The sequence below is a fragment of the Felis catus genome, chromosome A2 (assembly GCF_018350175.1).
Source record: "Felis catus isolate Fca126 chromosome A2, F.catus_Fca126_mat1.0, whole genome shotgun sequence".
NCBI lineage: Eukaryota > Metazoa > Chordata > Mammalia > Carnivora > Felidae > Felis > Felis catus.
The window spans coordinates 85,356,070-85,373,057 of record NC_058369.1 but is presented as its reverse complement, the minus strand read 5'-3'; the positions used below and the strand labels follow the sequence as shown (position 1 = coordinate 85,373,057).

The window sequence follows — 16,988 nt, the reverse complement described above, 5'->3', positions numbered from 1 at the left end:
AGTCCAAGTTATTTTAGCTATTGAAGTACCTAGAGACCTGTTTTAAGTAAATCTACTGCTGTGGCTGTGTGGTTTACCAATAACAATATTAAACCAAAATAGCAATATAAGTGTAAATTCATTGTGATATAAACAGTTGAGAAAAGTGTACTATAGAAGGAAGGAAATACACCTTTTATTGTATACATTAATGACCTTATTTTAATATATATCATTAGGAAATGGGCATATACTATTGAAAGGCATTTGTTAAAGGAAAATTGGTGGGAGTCATAAAATCTTTAGGAATTTGAGTTCATAAACTGGAAGAAAGATCTTCAAATATAAATATAGAATGCCTAAAAGAAATGTGTTAGGATAAAGTAAATGATGACTGTCATATATACAAGTGAGATTATGCAACCTTTATTTTCCTTTCTGAGCAGGTTTTCTGGCCAGCATCTACAATCAAAGTCGAAGAGTGCAAAATGGCTGGCAAAGATCCCACAGTGAGTGCCTAAAAAAAACCCAAAACTTAAATATTTGGTCTTTGAATCCATGTACCTTGAGTGCAGCCAAGAGTAAGACAAAGGGTGTTGGTGTTTTAAATCTTCTGCTGGACGCATGGCAAAAAAATGTAAATGTAAAGAAGTTGGAACTCTTAAACACTGTAACTTAGGAATTCCTGACCGGGTAAAAATTTTTTGCATTGCTTCCATTATTGCATTCTGACACTTTTCATGATGGATTTCAGCAATAACCTCTGTTCCAGTGGATCCAACCTGCAGAATTCTCAGCAGGCCGCTGAAATAATGATAATGCAAGTGTCTGGAGAAGCTCCCAGATACCATGTGGGCTTTTCCAAAGAAAGATCTTGGCAAAAGGGTACTGGTGAGCCGGCACATTCCAGAGGCGTAAATCACCAATGATTAGTGGTATCTTTGTTAGTTAAAAATAACTACAGAAACAAAAACCAAGGCAGATATGAACATCAATTAAATGTTCAGTATGCAACTTTTGTACAAATTATATACCTTTAAGTGGAATTCCATGTAAAGAGTTAAGAAATAAATCTGTATGGATTTCTACAAACAATCTGCTGAAACTGACATATTAACTGATTCTTGAATATTATAAATACATGGAGCAGATCTATAATGTATATGTTATTTAATTATATAAAGAAACATGTATGTCATCTTATCTTGTCTCAAATCACAGAAAATATCATAATGGAACCATATATCAGAATTACCCACTCTTTTACAAGTAATTTGGTAGAGAAGTTTTTTATGCATTTATTCACTCTTTCACTCATTCATTCAACCAATATTGATTGAGCCCCTATTATGTGTCTGGCATAGTATTAATTGCTACAGACATAATTTGTGCCACAATAGGCACAATCTGACTCTTCTCAACTTTATTATCTTATTGGAGAAGTCAACGTTAATCAAATGAGCATAGAAATATGTGCTTATGCAGGTATGCAATTTAAATATGGCAGTTGGATAGAAAAACTAGTACTTGTACGCACACATACACACAGTGAAATCTGAGGTCTAAAGAAATATGACCTTGAGGGGTGCCTGGGTGGCTCAGTTGGTTGAGTGACTGACTTTGGCTCAGGTCATGATCTCACTCACGGTCTGTGAGTTCAAGCCCCATGTTGGGCTCTGTGCTGACAGCTCAGAAGGAGCCTGAAGCCTGCTTCAGATTCTGTGTCTCCCTCTCTCTCTGCCCCTCCCCTGCTCATGCTGTCTCTCTTTCTCTCTCAAAGAATAAATAAACATTAAAAAAAATTTAAAAAGAAAGAAATATGACCTTGAGCTAGTGTGAAAAATGTTGACTAAGCACTTATTGTAAGTGTAGAGATAAGAAATGCTGATTTCAGCGGCTCAGTCTATGCACTGAGCCTTGAGAGTGAGGGTTTCAGAGATTCATCAAGGTGGCTCAAGGAAAAAACTAATTATTGTGGGAAAAGGAAGCATGGGAATTAAAATTTTATCTTCTGTGACTCTCAACAGTCCAGGTATGACGTTCAGAAAACGCCTGGTGCGAGACAGAGTCATGGAAGACTCTGACATGTTGTATCTCTGGGTCTCACTCGAGGGTGTTGTTGAAAGAGCTCACTGGGAGTGACTTAGCTCTGGGTCTCGCTTTTTCAGTTTTATAACTGATCTTTTAAGGGAAATTTAAAAATGGGCTGAAGGAATTGCACAGGCATATTTGCTACCCACGAGATCTGCTGGGCCATAGTCTACAGGAAAAAATCCAGAGAAATGTGTATACTTGTCTTCTAGGGAACCAGTAGTAGAGTGAAGTATAATGTTGTGGAGAAGTCTTTTTTTTTTTTTTGTCTCATGAAACTATTATTTCTATAATTATGCATGAATTTAAATATTTTTTTATTCTCTAACATTTTAATCTCCCTAAAATAAAGTTTTTAGCCATTCTTATGGATCCTATCATGTCTTGCCCTTTGCCACAGTAATATCCTGTGGCTGTAATTACTGAATTTAATTGTCCTCTTTGTTCAAAAAGATTTTCATTTCCCATTCATACGAACTGTCAAAGACAGGATATGTTGGATTTAGATACCATTGCACATTCTCTTTCCAAAGATTGCTGTTGCTTTTGTGAAGAATCTCAGCCAAATCATTTGATGTCTTTCTCCCTTTGGCAAAATAAAAATGCTCTGTCATTTGCTTTCTTATAATTAAGAGTCATTAGATGAAATCTTCAATACATGCTTACATTTTCCCATAGTTTACTCATGTTGTAATATCGTTCATGGATATCTTTAAATTCTGCTATACTGCAAAGTAGTATACATAACAGAAGTAACTGGTGAAGAATTCTCTTCCAGTACAGCCAACATTGTTGGGTCCTGAGAAATAATCAGCCTAACTCTATCAAATACATGTTTTGTCTTTGCAAGAGAAGAGAATCTAACTCATTTCATACATGTGAAATACTTATAGAGAAGTGTCTTTTAATCAGGCCACAAAAAAAAGACCAGTGGTAGAAAAGTGATGCTAAATCAGTCTTTACAGTTCTAGAGCATGACATTTTTATTACATTCTTTAATAAAACTAAATATTTAAGAATTAATATTAATTCTGTTACAATAAATACCTAATAATATTTTATTTAAAAACAGAGGTATTAAATATTTTATTTTGTAGAAATCAGTTAGCCATTGTGAAGAAACCAAAGTAGAGCATCTACCTTTAGGTGTGTTTACAATATACTAGAGATGATGAAACATATATGCAATAACTATCAAATAATAGTAGCCAACATTTAATAGAGTGAGCCAGGCACTGTTCTAAGGCTTTCTTTTAATCCTCACAACAATGCTACAAGATGGACATTATTGTCACCGTTCACATTTTTAAGATCAAGAGACCTCACTAAGAGAGTGAGGAACTTACCAAACCTGCCCTGCTAGCAAGTGGGAAGGAGGCCACTGCCTGGCTCAGGCACATTTTGGCTCTGGATCCTGAACTCTTATCTGATAAAGCATGCCATTTCACCAGGAAGAGTTTGCTAAATGCTAAGTATACACACAAAATACAAAGAAAAAACACACTAAAGTTGGGATATTTGGGGAAGATTTGATAGACTCGATGGCAACTGTGTTGGGTCTATGTTAACCTTTCTCTTTATTTTATTTTAGTGATACTGAAATTCAAATAAGTTATACCCTTTTCCTCTTTCCGCCTTTGGCACAAATCACATGTGACTCTCTCCTTGTTCAATTATCTTCCCATCTTTTTAGCCTGGAAATCATCTGTTCCTCCTCTCAAGTGACAGTGCAGATGTCACTTCTCTGGGAAGTCTTCTCTGCCCACCCAGGACTGGGCTAGCTGTTATTGTGTGTATGCCTGAAACACTCTGTCATATATTTCACTGCATTTTTAACTATAACCCTCCACTCACTGATTGGAAATACTGTGTAGTGTCATTATTCTCTGTGCTCAGATCTTTATCTAGACACTTAATAAAATTTAAACAAGATCCGAAAAAGTGGAGATAGAAACAAGCAAGCCTGGGAATTTGTTTTAAGTGATTGTCGGGAGTTAGAGGTAGGACATGGTGGATGATGAGTGTATTTGTGCCCTTCAATTAATAATGTTTGTAATAAATTCATTATGCACTTATTTTAGAAGTTCATTTTGGTTAAATTAAAATATTTTTATTTTAAATATTATAGTAATCATCTACTAGGCAAAACTTAAACTAGTTGACAATTAAAATCCATACTGCTTTAGCAACTAAAAGAAAATATACACCATGGAATCAAGTATCACTTATTCCTTTAGATTTTTTAACATACCAAATTTTAATTAAAGCTAGAAAAAATAACACTTAATTATTAGACAATAATTCAAGAGAAGCTAAAGTTTGATCCCAGAAATAAAATATCATAATATTATAATAAACTAAGGTTTATAAAGAAAATACATTGTCCTAGTGGGAATAGAACTAATTTTCTGCCTAGCTAAAAGACTGTAACCTGCCTCCCATTTCCCTCTGAGCCTATATGTATTCACTCCTACATGCTTCATTTATTTCTAAATGTTAATAATTTATTCATACTCTAAATAAATTGAGCTTAAACAGTAGCACGTGCTGTCAGACATATCCAATGAGATAGGGCATAATGAATGCACTAAGTAAATACTGTAAGAGATTGTTGAAAATTTAAGCAGGATTACATATATTTAGACATATGTGAGTTACATGCACATAATGTCAAACTTTTTTTATTAATTGTAGAGTGTCAGTTTCCATATTTATGTGACCAAAGGATCCCGAACTACTGGAAAATCTATTTTCTTTAGAAATATATTTATCAGGACACTTGGGTGGCTCAGTTAGCTAAGTGCCGACTTCAGTTCAGGTCATGATCTCACAGTTCATGGGTTTGAACCCCACGTCGGTCTCTGTGCTGACAGCTCAGAGCCTGGAGCCTGCTTCGAGCTCTGTGTCTCCCTCTCTCTGCCCCCCTCCCCCACTCACGCTCTGTCTCTGTCTCTCTCAAAAATAAATAAACATTAAAAATTTTAAAAGAAATACATTTATCATATATCTTGATTTATTGTCTAGACCAAAGAAGTGTAGGCCAAGAAGAAAAGAATAAGAGGGATTTTTTTTCCTCCATTGCATAGTATGGGCCATAAAGAGTCAATATTTTTAAAGTCCACGTCTGTGTTCCAGGATACGTTTTCAAAAACATTTATGCTAAAAATATCATAACAAATGTATGTTCAATGCAGAAATGTTTGAAGGCCTAGAGAAGCATGTAAACAGCAACAGAAAACCATCTCTTCGTATCTCTTTGACCCTGTAGACTTAACCTCACTGTGCCTCAGTTTTCTTGTCTGCATAATGGGCATTCTTATAGTACCTATGAGTTATGATGTTTAATGAGTTAATATTTGAAGAGAGCTTAGAATAGTATATAGAGCATATTAAGTGGTATATTACTAGTACATAAATTAAAAAATTCCACTATCAAAATGTAACAACTTAAAAATTGGGTGTAGGGGTGCCTGAGTTGCATGGTCAGTTAAGTGGTTAACTCTTGGTTTCAGCTCAGGTCATGATCTCACAGTCTGGGAGATCAAGCCCCTTGTGGGGCTCTGCGTTGACAGCCTAGGAGCCTACTTGGGATTCTCTGTCTCCCTGTCCCTCTGCCTCTCCCCGACTCATGTGCGTGCTTATGCTCTCTCTCTCTCTCTCTCTCTCTCTCTCTCAAAAATAAATAAACATTTTTAAAAGATTCGGGGTATACTTTTTCAGCATTTTATTGTTTGAAATATATAGGTATATAAATAAAATGGTATTATGCTCTACATAATGTTAACACCGTTATACTTCATACAGCATTGTACCAGGAAGTAGTTTTGAAAAGGAATTTTTTAAAAAAGCATCCACGGTATTGAACTGCACTGAAGGCTCATTCTCTAAACCTTTCATAGATGTCTGCTACGATCAGAACCTATACTAATCTCCATGCAGGACAAATGCCCTGTCCACTTCACCGGATTTGTCCTAACAACTGAAATAAAAAATACATATGAAAGAGTCCAATATCTGACACTGTGCATATTTATTATGTGCCAGACACTATTCCACGAGCTTATTAGTATATTGCTGACAACAAATGTAATCATCACCATTTACAGATAAAAAGACTGAAACACAGAGAAGCTAAGTAAATGTCTCAAGTTCAAACAGCCACTGAAAGGTCAAGCTGAAGTTTGACCTAGGTCAGTTAGCTCTGAACTTTATACACGAATCCACTGTCTACTTCCCATCTGAAGACTGTGGCATGATGACAGGCCAACTCTAATTGCCTCTCCGGTTTCATCACACAGTAATTCACTATCCCCTCTAGGCACCACTTTCAAAGTAAATCCTGCTCTGTCATGCCTCCATTATTTTGTTTATGCTCTACTTTCTTTTGGAATGCTCTTTCCTTATGCTTTGGCCTATCAAAATCTCTGCTTATTCTTCAAGTTCCAGCTAAAATGACACCCCCTTCTCAAACCCTTTACATCCAGGTCAGCATTACTCATTCTCTCGGATTCTTTCCTCCTATAGCACATTTTTAAAAAGTGTAACTCCGCTATAGTATCTACTAAGCCTGATGTATCATGGCTTCCTTCGTCTGAAAGGATGAATCTATTCATTTCAGTGTCGTTGACACGATATGCAAATTATAGAATGAGTTCAGTAAGTATTTGCTGGATAAGAATGATATTGTTGCTATGGTCTAAATCAGAAATAACGTGGACAGAAACTATGGAAATGGAAAGTAACTAGAAAATGATTTTCAGTAATTAACTTGCTTTTTTTTTTTTTTTTCCTTTGTGTTTATCTCTCTGGGGAACGTTGGTGGGGCACACTGAGCATCATCAGGTAGTCTGAAAATCTGTCTCATGGTTAATCAACCCCTTTCTTTAATTTTTTTTCTTATTTATTTATTTATTTATTTATTTATTTTGAGAGAGAGAGAGAGAGAGAGAGAGAGAGAGAAAGAGAGAAAGAGCACAAGCAGGGGTGGGGCAGAGAGAGAGACAGAGAATCCCAGGCAGGCTCCCTGCTGTCAGTGCAGAGCCTGACATGGGGCTCTATCTCGTGAACCATGAGATCATGACCTGAACTGAAATCAAGAGCCAGATGCTTAACCGACTGAGCCACCGAGGCACCCCTCAACCCCTTTCTTTTCTTTTCTTTTCTTTTTTTTAATCTTTATTTATTTTTGAGAGAGAGACAGCGTGTGAGCAGGGAAGGAGCAGAGAGAGAGAGAGAGGGAGTCACAGAATCTGAAGCAGTCTCCAGGCTCTGAGCTGTAAGCACAGAGCCTGACGCAGGGCTCAAACTCACGAACTGTGAGATCATGACCTGAGCCAAAGTCGGACACTCAACCGACTGAGCCACCCAGGCGTCCCTCAACCCCTTTCTTTAGGAAAGCTGGATGTTGGAGGCTAGCCATGGTTCAAGACACAGCTCAGTCACTTAATAAAACTTAGAGCACTTCATTTAACCTTTTTGGGACTCAATTTCCTTATCAATAAAATGGAACTAATACTTTAATTGGAACATTGCTTTGAGGATTAAAAAACAATTAATATCAAAGGCTTAAGAGCTCTGTAAATATCAATAACTTGTAAAAACTCCACTCTACCAAGTGTGGATTCCTCACCCAAAGACAAAATACAAAGTGATTAAAAGTACAAGATTTTTTTAAAGATTCTTCTAAATATTTAAATTTTTTATTTACTTTTGAGAGAGAGAGAGAGAGATGGAGTTCAAGTGGGGGAGGGGCACAGAGAGAGGGAGACACAGAATCCAAAGCAGGCTCCAGGCTCTGAGCTGTCAGCACAGAACCCGATGCGGGGCTCGAACTCATGAGCCACAAGATCATGACCTGAGCTGAAGTCGGATGCTTAACTGACTGAGCCACCCAGGCACCCCCAAAAGTACAAGATTTAATGTTAGACATATTTGTGTTTGAAAATCTGTTTTACTTGTTTCTAGATCAATGGCATTAAGCAAGTTAAAAGAGCTCTAAGCTTCATTTTTCTAAAAGGACTTGTACAAATTTAATGAATGTTAAATGCCCAAGTGGCATAAAGTACTCTCAATAAATACGAGCTATAAAGGTAAAAATCAAACGTCCTGGGAAGTAAAAACAGGTTAAATATATAAAATGATCATTCCAATGTCTAGAACATAATAAATTATCAACAGATATTGGCTATAATAAGTAAGTATAAAATGTATATAGAAATATACATGAAACAAGTATAATCTGTACTTGAAATATAAGACATATTAGTGTCATCCTTCTTTTTTATCAATACCAATCATTCATGATAGTAAACTGTCTACAAAACTCAAGAGGACATATAATCTGTTATTAATAGAATTGAATTGGATTCATGTCTTATGGGAAAATAGTATATACAGAATCCTAGAATAACTAAACTTGGATGTGAAAAAAGTAAACACAAGGCTCATTGCTCACTGATATCCCTAATGTAGACATGTTATATACACACCATACTTCATCTATTCTTTTTCTACAGAGAAACACATTATCATCTGCAGTTACATAGTCAATTTCCAAGTACCTCTATAAACAGGTGTCAAGATACAGTGATACTATCTATTTAACAAAAATTCTTAATGTCTTAAAATAAAAATAGGTGTATAGTCTGGTCTGTAAGGATTAGTTTCTTTGGCAGCTGAGTTAATGATTGATTATTTCATAATAAAATGCATAATAGAAACATATGTATAAAATTACTACATAAAAATTAAGCATATATAATGGCTGGCAAGTACTTATATAAAAGGAGAAAATTTTGAGAAAATGTAAAATAATACTGACTTTAAATTTAACTTCTAAAATCTTTAACTTCTACTTTAACAGAATTGTTTTTTTTTTTACTTTTCAAATAATAGATGTGCATTATAAAAAATTAATAATATGGTACCTGGAAGAGAAAAAAGAAATATATGTTGTCTGACCACCCATGGGAAAACCAGTGTTAACTTTTAATATATTTATAAAAAAATTTTATAATCTATAACATTTTTAATGATGTTCTTTGTGAAAAAAAATGCAAAGAAAACAAAATTCAGTTTCAGGCTTGATTAATTTGTGGTCAGCAAAGTCTAGTGAACATAGCAATATAGACATGCAATGATTACTTCAGTCACAGGGATCTGCCTTTGGTGCAGACTGTGTTTATATACTTCTGCAAGGTCATAGTCAACTTATAAGTACAATAATTATTTTGCATTTCATTGAGTGAATCAATGGCAACATTTCCAATGGTTGGAGTAGGAGCAGGTGAGAAAGAAGACTAGGGAAGAAGGTATTTTAGGGGATGAAGGGCAGAGAGATAATAATCGCATCACAGTGCTGGCATTTTGTTTATGGCTTGTTTCATTCACCAACTCTAAAAGCTAATAGTGTTTGCCATTGTGTACTCACGATGACATGGACCTTGTATAAGCACAATTTCATTAAAAACATGTTTATAATATGTGTGTGTGTGTGTGTGTGTGTGTGTGTGTGTGTGTGTATAACATATTGATGAAAATTTGAGGAAACAATTTGGTGTACTTTTCAATTTCTCAATTCTTTCAGGTAAAGAGTAAGCTCATAAAGTTTCAGAACATAAAAACTTACACAGTATATAAAATATTGAAATATGAGACAGATACGCCATTTTACTCATTAAGTTGAACTACCTTCTTGCTGAAGTAAACCAATAAAATAAACCATGTTGTTCTCTTGTTATCTCCTAACAACAACAAAAAAGTGAGAGCAGAAAGGAAAATATATAGCGAAGTATGACAGGACTACTTAGAAATAGCAGTAAAAGTCCTTTATTACTAACTGCTTATTCACCTACTCTTTTAGCATGGCTGTGGGAACTTCGTCCGTGTAATTCAAGCTTTCAACCGCACCCACTTGTACGTTTGTGGCAGTGGGGCTTTCAGCCCAGTGTGTACTTATTTGAATAGAGGGAGAAGATCAGAGGTAAGTGTAAAAGTTTTTCATTTTTTAGTTATGGTATGAGTTTCAAAGATTTCTTAAAACTGTATTTGAGAGTAAAAACTTGGAATTATCATCAATAGCCATTAAAAACCTTCAAGCCCTTTTAACTCTAAATATATTCCATTTGGTTACTGCCCCCCAAGTTACTTAGAGTGTAGCTGTTTTATATAACTTCTGAACAAAAAATCTGCAAGAGACAAAGGAAATAAAAGTGATGCAATTTTATAATTATTTAGAAAGGAAGGTATCAAAAATGCTTATTCCATTATAGAAATATTGTAGTATAAACTCACTTTCTTAAACCTATTTTAAGTGATTTTTTATTTAACTTTCAAACTTGGTAAACTTTTATGAGATACCTGTAAGAGATATATAAAGCAGGATGCCAGGTGCCTTTGCTGAAAAGAAGTTTCTATAATTAATAGGTCACACTTTGATTTTAGACAAACATTAGTCTACACTAGGCTTTTCTATCCTTTTTCCTACATTAGTTAAAATGACTTGGGGTTCTTTGAACAAAAACATTTGCTAAACACTAAATGTATACCTAATGTATAGATAAATACAAGCTGGTTGAACTTCACCTATGAGATTTAAAACCGTGTTTGTCCCAGTTTAAAATTATTGACTTCAGAAAAGTATGCATTAGACCAAAGAGTTTTTCCTTCTTCTTTTAGTCAAACATGTTGTTTTAACAAATGTAAGCATTTAAAAAACTTAATTATTTCAAATTATCTTGCTTTGTTTCCATTATGCAACTTAAATCTAGAATGTCCAGTTCTTATATATTAATTCAATTTTAGAGATTAGAACTGTTAAAAAAAATTAAATGTTGCTACTGCTATTTCTTATTAAGTTTATTCTCCCTTAACAGAGATTAATCTACTTTAGTACAAATATAATTGAATAATGATTCTCTTTATATTACTTTTTTATTAAATTTTTTTCAGACATGTAATTTATACATACATATCTTTTGGTAAATAAAAAGTCATTTAAACATAACTGAGTGGTTACAAGTTGGCCCCCAAATGAGGCATTTCCAAGTGGTTCAAGATGATACGAAATACTACAATTCTTAAAGAAAAGTAGAACTATGCCTCTTGGAAAAGTACGTTGGCTACATTGAACTTGTCATTAGAACCACATGCCTGTGATCAATTGATTAAATAAACTACTGCCCCAGACGTCTGCCATCTGTCAGACACGCCACTGAAGGCTGTGCACTCACTGTACTCGCCAACAATAGCATAGCAGTTTTCAGAGCACAGATTTCAAATAAAATCATTTTCCCATGTACAAATTGCCCACTATGCACTTCAAGGCTTAATTGGAAAGTCGGTCCAAAAAATAATCTCCTTTGGAAAACCAGCATGGAATAAAATGTAATCACTTTACTAAATATATGAACTACTTTAGTCTCACTTCAAAAGATATATTTCAAAGGGGAAGCATTTCCATTAATTAATCTCTTAAAATAATATGTGAACATCTTAAGTGCCAATTTAAGTATGAAAAGAGTTATGAATTTTAAGCTTTGTATGCAGTCAGTTCAAGTCAAAGGGTTTTACCATAACATCATTTTTATGTATCTATAGTATGTAAACAGTAACAGAAATATAGACTATGTAGTTTATCAAACATCTCCTGTATTTATTTTCTTTAGTTTAGGATAAAAGATCCCCTAGTGTAAAATGAAGACATGATACAGAGAGGTTGTATTTTGAGAGCATTTTCCTTCTTATGCGTCACTATCATTGCATTTTATAATGACCAGAGATAGTACTTACTAGTAACACCATGTGCTGATACTGAGATACGGTATTTTCCCTGTATTTACAACCAGTTTGACAGTGAACCAAATTAGGGTCACATAATCATTACTTATTCAGTTTCATTTCTTAGATACTATCGACCACCTTCTATCTATCTGTCAAATAGTCAATCATTTTTTTTCTCAGAGAGCATTTTCTGAGCCTACTCCACATTTGGAACATCACACACTTTCATTATATCCTATGAGTCTCCCATTGTTCTGTGAGACTGATTCAGAGCTTTCCTAGAACATTTCAGTGATGCCCATCCAAAATGCCTGCAGTCCTTGCTACACCAATTCCTAACCACGGTTCTTCTCTTCTGTCCGCCGTCTTCATCCCCTGTCTTCTGTTCCTGGAAAAAGATAAATAATGACTTGAAATAATGAATAAAACATTAACAAAAGTAAATAGTGGGTTAATTTCACTACACATTCATGGACTATTCCTACATCTCATTTTTGGTTGATTTTATAAGATGTCTCCATACATTGGTTCCAGCAGTTGAATACCATTTAAGCCTCTGACTCTGCCAGTCATTAAGCAGATAACCTTACCTTTGAATGACCAAGCATAACACAGGCATTCAAATCATTCCCTGTGCCATTTGAAGCAAATTCGTCACCAAACTTTTCTGTGTCTTTTTGTAGCTTTCCTTTTGTCAGAAAAAAGTTGTCCATTTTCCTTCTCAATAAAGTGCTTTTATCAATAACCTTTATTACTGTTTTATATCTTCATTTCCTTTCTCTTGCATTTAGTTTTTTTCCTGTTTAAAAATAGGATCATGTTTCTTTTCCTTAAATCATTATCTTGGGTCTGTGACTTTTTTCAACTTCTTTTTTCCCTCTTTTACTGATCACAAAACTTCTCAGACTAGTAGGCTATATTTTCTGTTTTACATTTCTGTTTTTCATATCATTATTAAACCTTTCTGATCTGACATTCATTACTACCTATAAACTAAAACTATTTTCTAGTGGCCAAGAGTCCTCAGTGATCAAATTAATTTCCTTAATCTGCATCCTTTTTCCTTGACCGATCTATAACATGTTGGCCATGCCCCCTATTTTTCAATGCCTTTATTAACATCTATAACCATGAAACATTTTCCCATGCCTTCTTTCCTAATTTTTCACCACTTACTCTCTTTCTGGTCCTATTTATTTCTCTTTTATTGATTCAATCTACAAATAAGTATTTATTTAATGATAATGATTGACACAAAATTATATTAGAGCTTGTAAGCTACCTTTAAGATATTGATCTTTATCTTGTGTCAAAGGAGAAGCAACTGGAATGATCTTAAGCAGAAAATGGCAAGGAAAGCATTGTGTTGTCACTGTGTATTGTATTATAAATGATTGAGGGTAGGGAGGGGTTGACAGGGCTGTGGTGAGATCAGTTAGAGAATGGATATAATAGGCCAAGAAAGAAATTATTATACTCAGGGGAGGGGCAATAAAGACAGAAAGATAAGCACAAAGTGTAAGATGGTGTAGTTGACAGTGGTGGATCTGGCTATATAAAAGGAAATTTACAATGATACAGGTATTGACATTTTTGTTGTTTGTTTTTCATTTTTGGTTTTTGGCTTCTTTAGTTATATAGTTGTCATGAACTGAGATGAGAGAGAACAAAGAAAATCATGTTTGAGGTTAAGGTTTTAAGCCTGGGTTGGGTTCTCTTGAGTCTGAGTTGCTGTTGAAAGATCCAAGTGGAAATGTCAAGTAGGCAGTTGAATATAAACTTGGCTATATAAATGTTTGAGTCGTTGTTTTATTAGAATAACTGAAGCCCAGGAAATGCAAGGGTTTAATCATGCAGAGTACTGTGTGAAAAAAAGGAGTGATTATGCTTGAGACTTGAGGGTTTCTTAATTTAAGGGCAAGATGGGGGCAAGATGGGGGACCTTCAAACATGACTAAGAAGAAACAGTCAGAGAAGTAGAGAGGCGGGAACAAGAATGTGCTAATGAATGTATTAGTGTATGTGTATTTATGTGTTTAGTAGTAAGAAGTTAAAGACATCTCATTTAAAGGCTTCACTTAATCTGTAATTATATGAGCAATCAATAGTTAATAGATTTGTCTATAGTTATAGTGGTTTGAAATTATTAATGGAACAATCAATTGATATTAGTGTCCTTGAAAGTTTGCTGAGCTGCATAAGGATCCATTTTATGTTGGTGAGCAAAAAATCATTATTTTTGTTGAATTTACCTTTTTGGACTACCTTCTGCAAAATACTTAGATATATGGAAACAAGTATGGAGAATGTACAGGTAGACATGCCCTTCCAGGCTGTGGTTTCAATGAAAAAAATCGCAGATTCAAGGAACTTAATATTTCTGCAAAAAACATATTGAAAATAAATACCATTGAATCTATACGGGTTAACAAAAAAGTCAGGAAGACAGAAGGCTGATGAACTGAGAAAAAATGGAAAGGAGATAAAATTGAAGATTTGTTGCTATGTGCTTGAGTTAGTGATTATTCTGGTGGACCATACTCTTTCTGGTGATGACAAGATCTAGACTATAACTGTGTGAGAATGAGGACGCTGTACAATAAAGAAATCGTTCAGTGGAGAGCAAGTGGTACCTAAGCAATTTCATCAACTCCTGCAATGCCAACTCTCACTTTTTTAGTATAATATATGTACATCTCTGGCTAACTGATCATAGCTGGCTTTACTAAACTTCATTGCTTTTCCTCAATTATTTGTTAAGTAAGGTTATTGTATAAATACTGACTTTTTGGAAAATATAGTGAGGAGTTAGGAGACTGAATTTTAACTTTAATTTTGTCATAATTTAGCTACATGATCTTGTGCAAGTTGTATTTTCCTCATCTGTAGAGTTAATTCGTTGAAGAAAATCATTCTGTAAGACTTTTCCAGGATAGAGGACTGTGATTTTTTTTAAGTTCTATGATTCCCCCATCATGTCAGTGATATTCTGACAACACATCAAACTCAATGTAACAAAAATGAACTAGTTTTATTTTCTTTAAGGAGTCAAAACTTCAGAATCATCTTTGTTTTCTTCCTCTTCCTTGAACCACATCCAGTTGGTAATTGATTGCTGAGCTGTGTTGATTTTTACTTTACAAATTCTCTTGCATCTTTACTCCTCTCACCATGATCACTGAGATCCTGGCATGTCAGAATATTATTATCTAATTCCTGAACTACTGCACTTGAAATCAAATCTATTTTCTTTAATCCAGTGTCTGTTTTTATTAACTGCCTTTCTCAATCTTCTTAAAACACCAAGGTAAGACCCAATCTTCTTAAGCAGTGTTTTGATTCTTTCATTTCCATACTCAAAAATATTGAAACTGGGGCACCTGGGTGGCTCAGTCGGTTGAGCGTCCAACTTCGCTCAGGTCACGATCTCACGGTCCGTGAGTTCGAGCCCCGCATCAGGCTCTGTGCTGACAGCTCAGAGCCTGGAGCCTGCTTCAGATTCTGTGTCTCCCTCTCTCTCTGGCCCTCCCCCCGTTCATGCTCTGTCTCTCTCTGTCTCAAAAATAAATAAATGTTAAAAAAAATTTTTAAAAATATTGAAACTGAATTTCTTTCAGGAAAATTTTGAAAAACCTTAGCTTGATAATTAAGATCCTCCATAATCTCATGCAACCTACAAAAGTGAAAACTTTGGTCTTTGAATTTTAGTAGTAGCTTTTACTGACTTTATTTAAGAATAAGATAAATATACAAGCAAAATATTCCCTCTCTGTAAGCCTACGCTGACCATTATATTTCAAATTGAATTATTACCTCTCATCCGTGGGTTTCGCTAGTTCTATTTTCTGCTTAATTTTTGTCCTGCCCACTGAGCACCATGTAACATATTCTATGTTTTGTGTAGTATTCTTTTTATATTCATATTTTCCATCATTATATTATAAATTACTTGAGGAAGAAGATTTTTGTCTGGTTTACTGTATTCCTCATGTTTTGTTGGTGTCTGGCATATAGTAAATGCTTAATAAGCTGGCCCTGAAGCAACTAATGATGGCTGAAGAGTGCATGGCAGACTTTTGATGTTCATTTAATATGTGTTGAGTCAAAAACATGCTCAATAAATTTTTGATAAATGAGTGAAATACAGTTTTTATCTAAATTATGAATTATTTTGTTGAACCGAGTATAATGCTTATATAACAAAATTAAGTGGTGATAAAAATTTTGTATTTTATAAATGTCTTGATTATTTTGGAACTATCATAATCCTTGTATACATTATTCCTCTATGGACAATTTTCTTCTTTTGGCCAGTGTTCAAGCTATCTAGTTCAGGTTTACAATGATCCTTGATTCCCAGGTGGTTTTTGCTGATATAGATTTGAAAACTTATTGAATCAGCTTCACAGGGATTATAGTAGAATGAAAACTTGTACCTACTGAAGTTTGCTTATAATTCATAATTTCTTCATATAGGCCAAGAAAGTCTTAACAAAGTAAATTGAGAAAACATAGGCAAACCAATAAAAAGCATATTATTTATGATGATGCTTTGTTTATTAAAGAACAATCTGGTTAACTAAATATAAAGCTACTTATTATTGCTACATTTGTATTTTATCTATAATAAAGGACCAAGTTTTCGTGATTGACTCCAAGTGTGAATCTGGAAAAGGACGCTGCTCCTTCAACCCCAATGTGAACACGGTGTCTGTTATGATCAGTAAGTCAAAAATAAAAGGAGGGGGAATATAAAATAAAAAGGATTAAATAAAATAAATTCATGACATGGTATGCCCATTGGGAAGGTAGCATGAATGATAGACCTGAGTGAGGTAACAGAAAGTTGTAAACTGAGAAATTGTAGTTTCTCATTTTCAAGAATTCATGATTAAATGATAAGCAATTATTTTTTCACTTACTATGTTGCTGATGTCGTTTCTAGAGCATGTCAACATTTACAAAACATGTGTATTTGTATACATGTAATGAAATATAAAGTAATTCTCAGTGTTTTCTGTAGTTGTTTTTATAGTATTCAGTATACCCATTTTTCCTCATAAATTTTAGCAATATTTTACAGATAATTAAAATGGCAGTTCTTTCGGAGCACTTGGGTGGCTCAGGAGGTTAAGCGT

General features: G+C 34.4%; 1 protein-coding gene across 1 annotated transcript in view; it reads left to right on the top strand.

The window, feature by feature from the left end:
- The window catches only part of SEMA3C (semaphorin 3C), a 182,808-nt gene that overhangs the window by 88,047 nt on the left and 77,773 nt on the right, over positions 1-16,988 (top strand). The window contains exons 4-6 of the mRNA XM_045052314.1: positions 426-488; positions 9,932-10,051; positions 16,483-16,573. Coding sequence (XP_044908249.1) covers positions 426-488; positions 9,932-10,051; positions 16,483-16,573 — 274 coding nt within the window. The remainder of the gene's footprint in view (positions 1-425; positions 489-9,931; positions 10,052-16,482; positions 16,574-16,988) is intronic.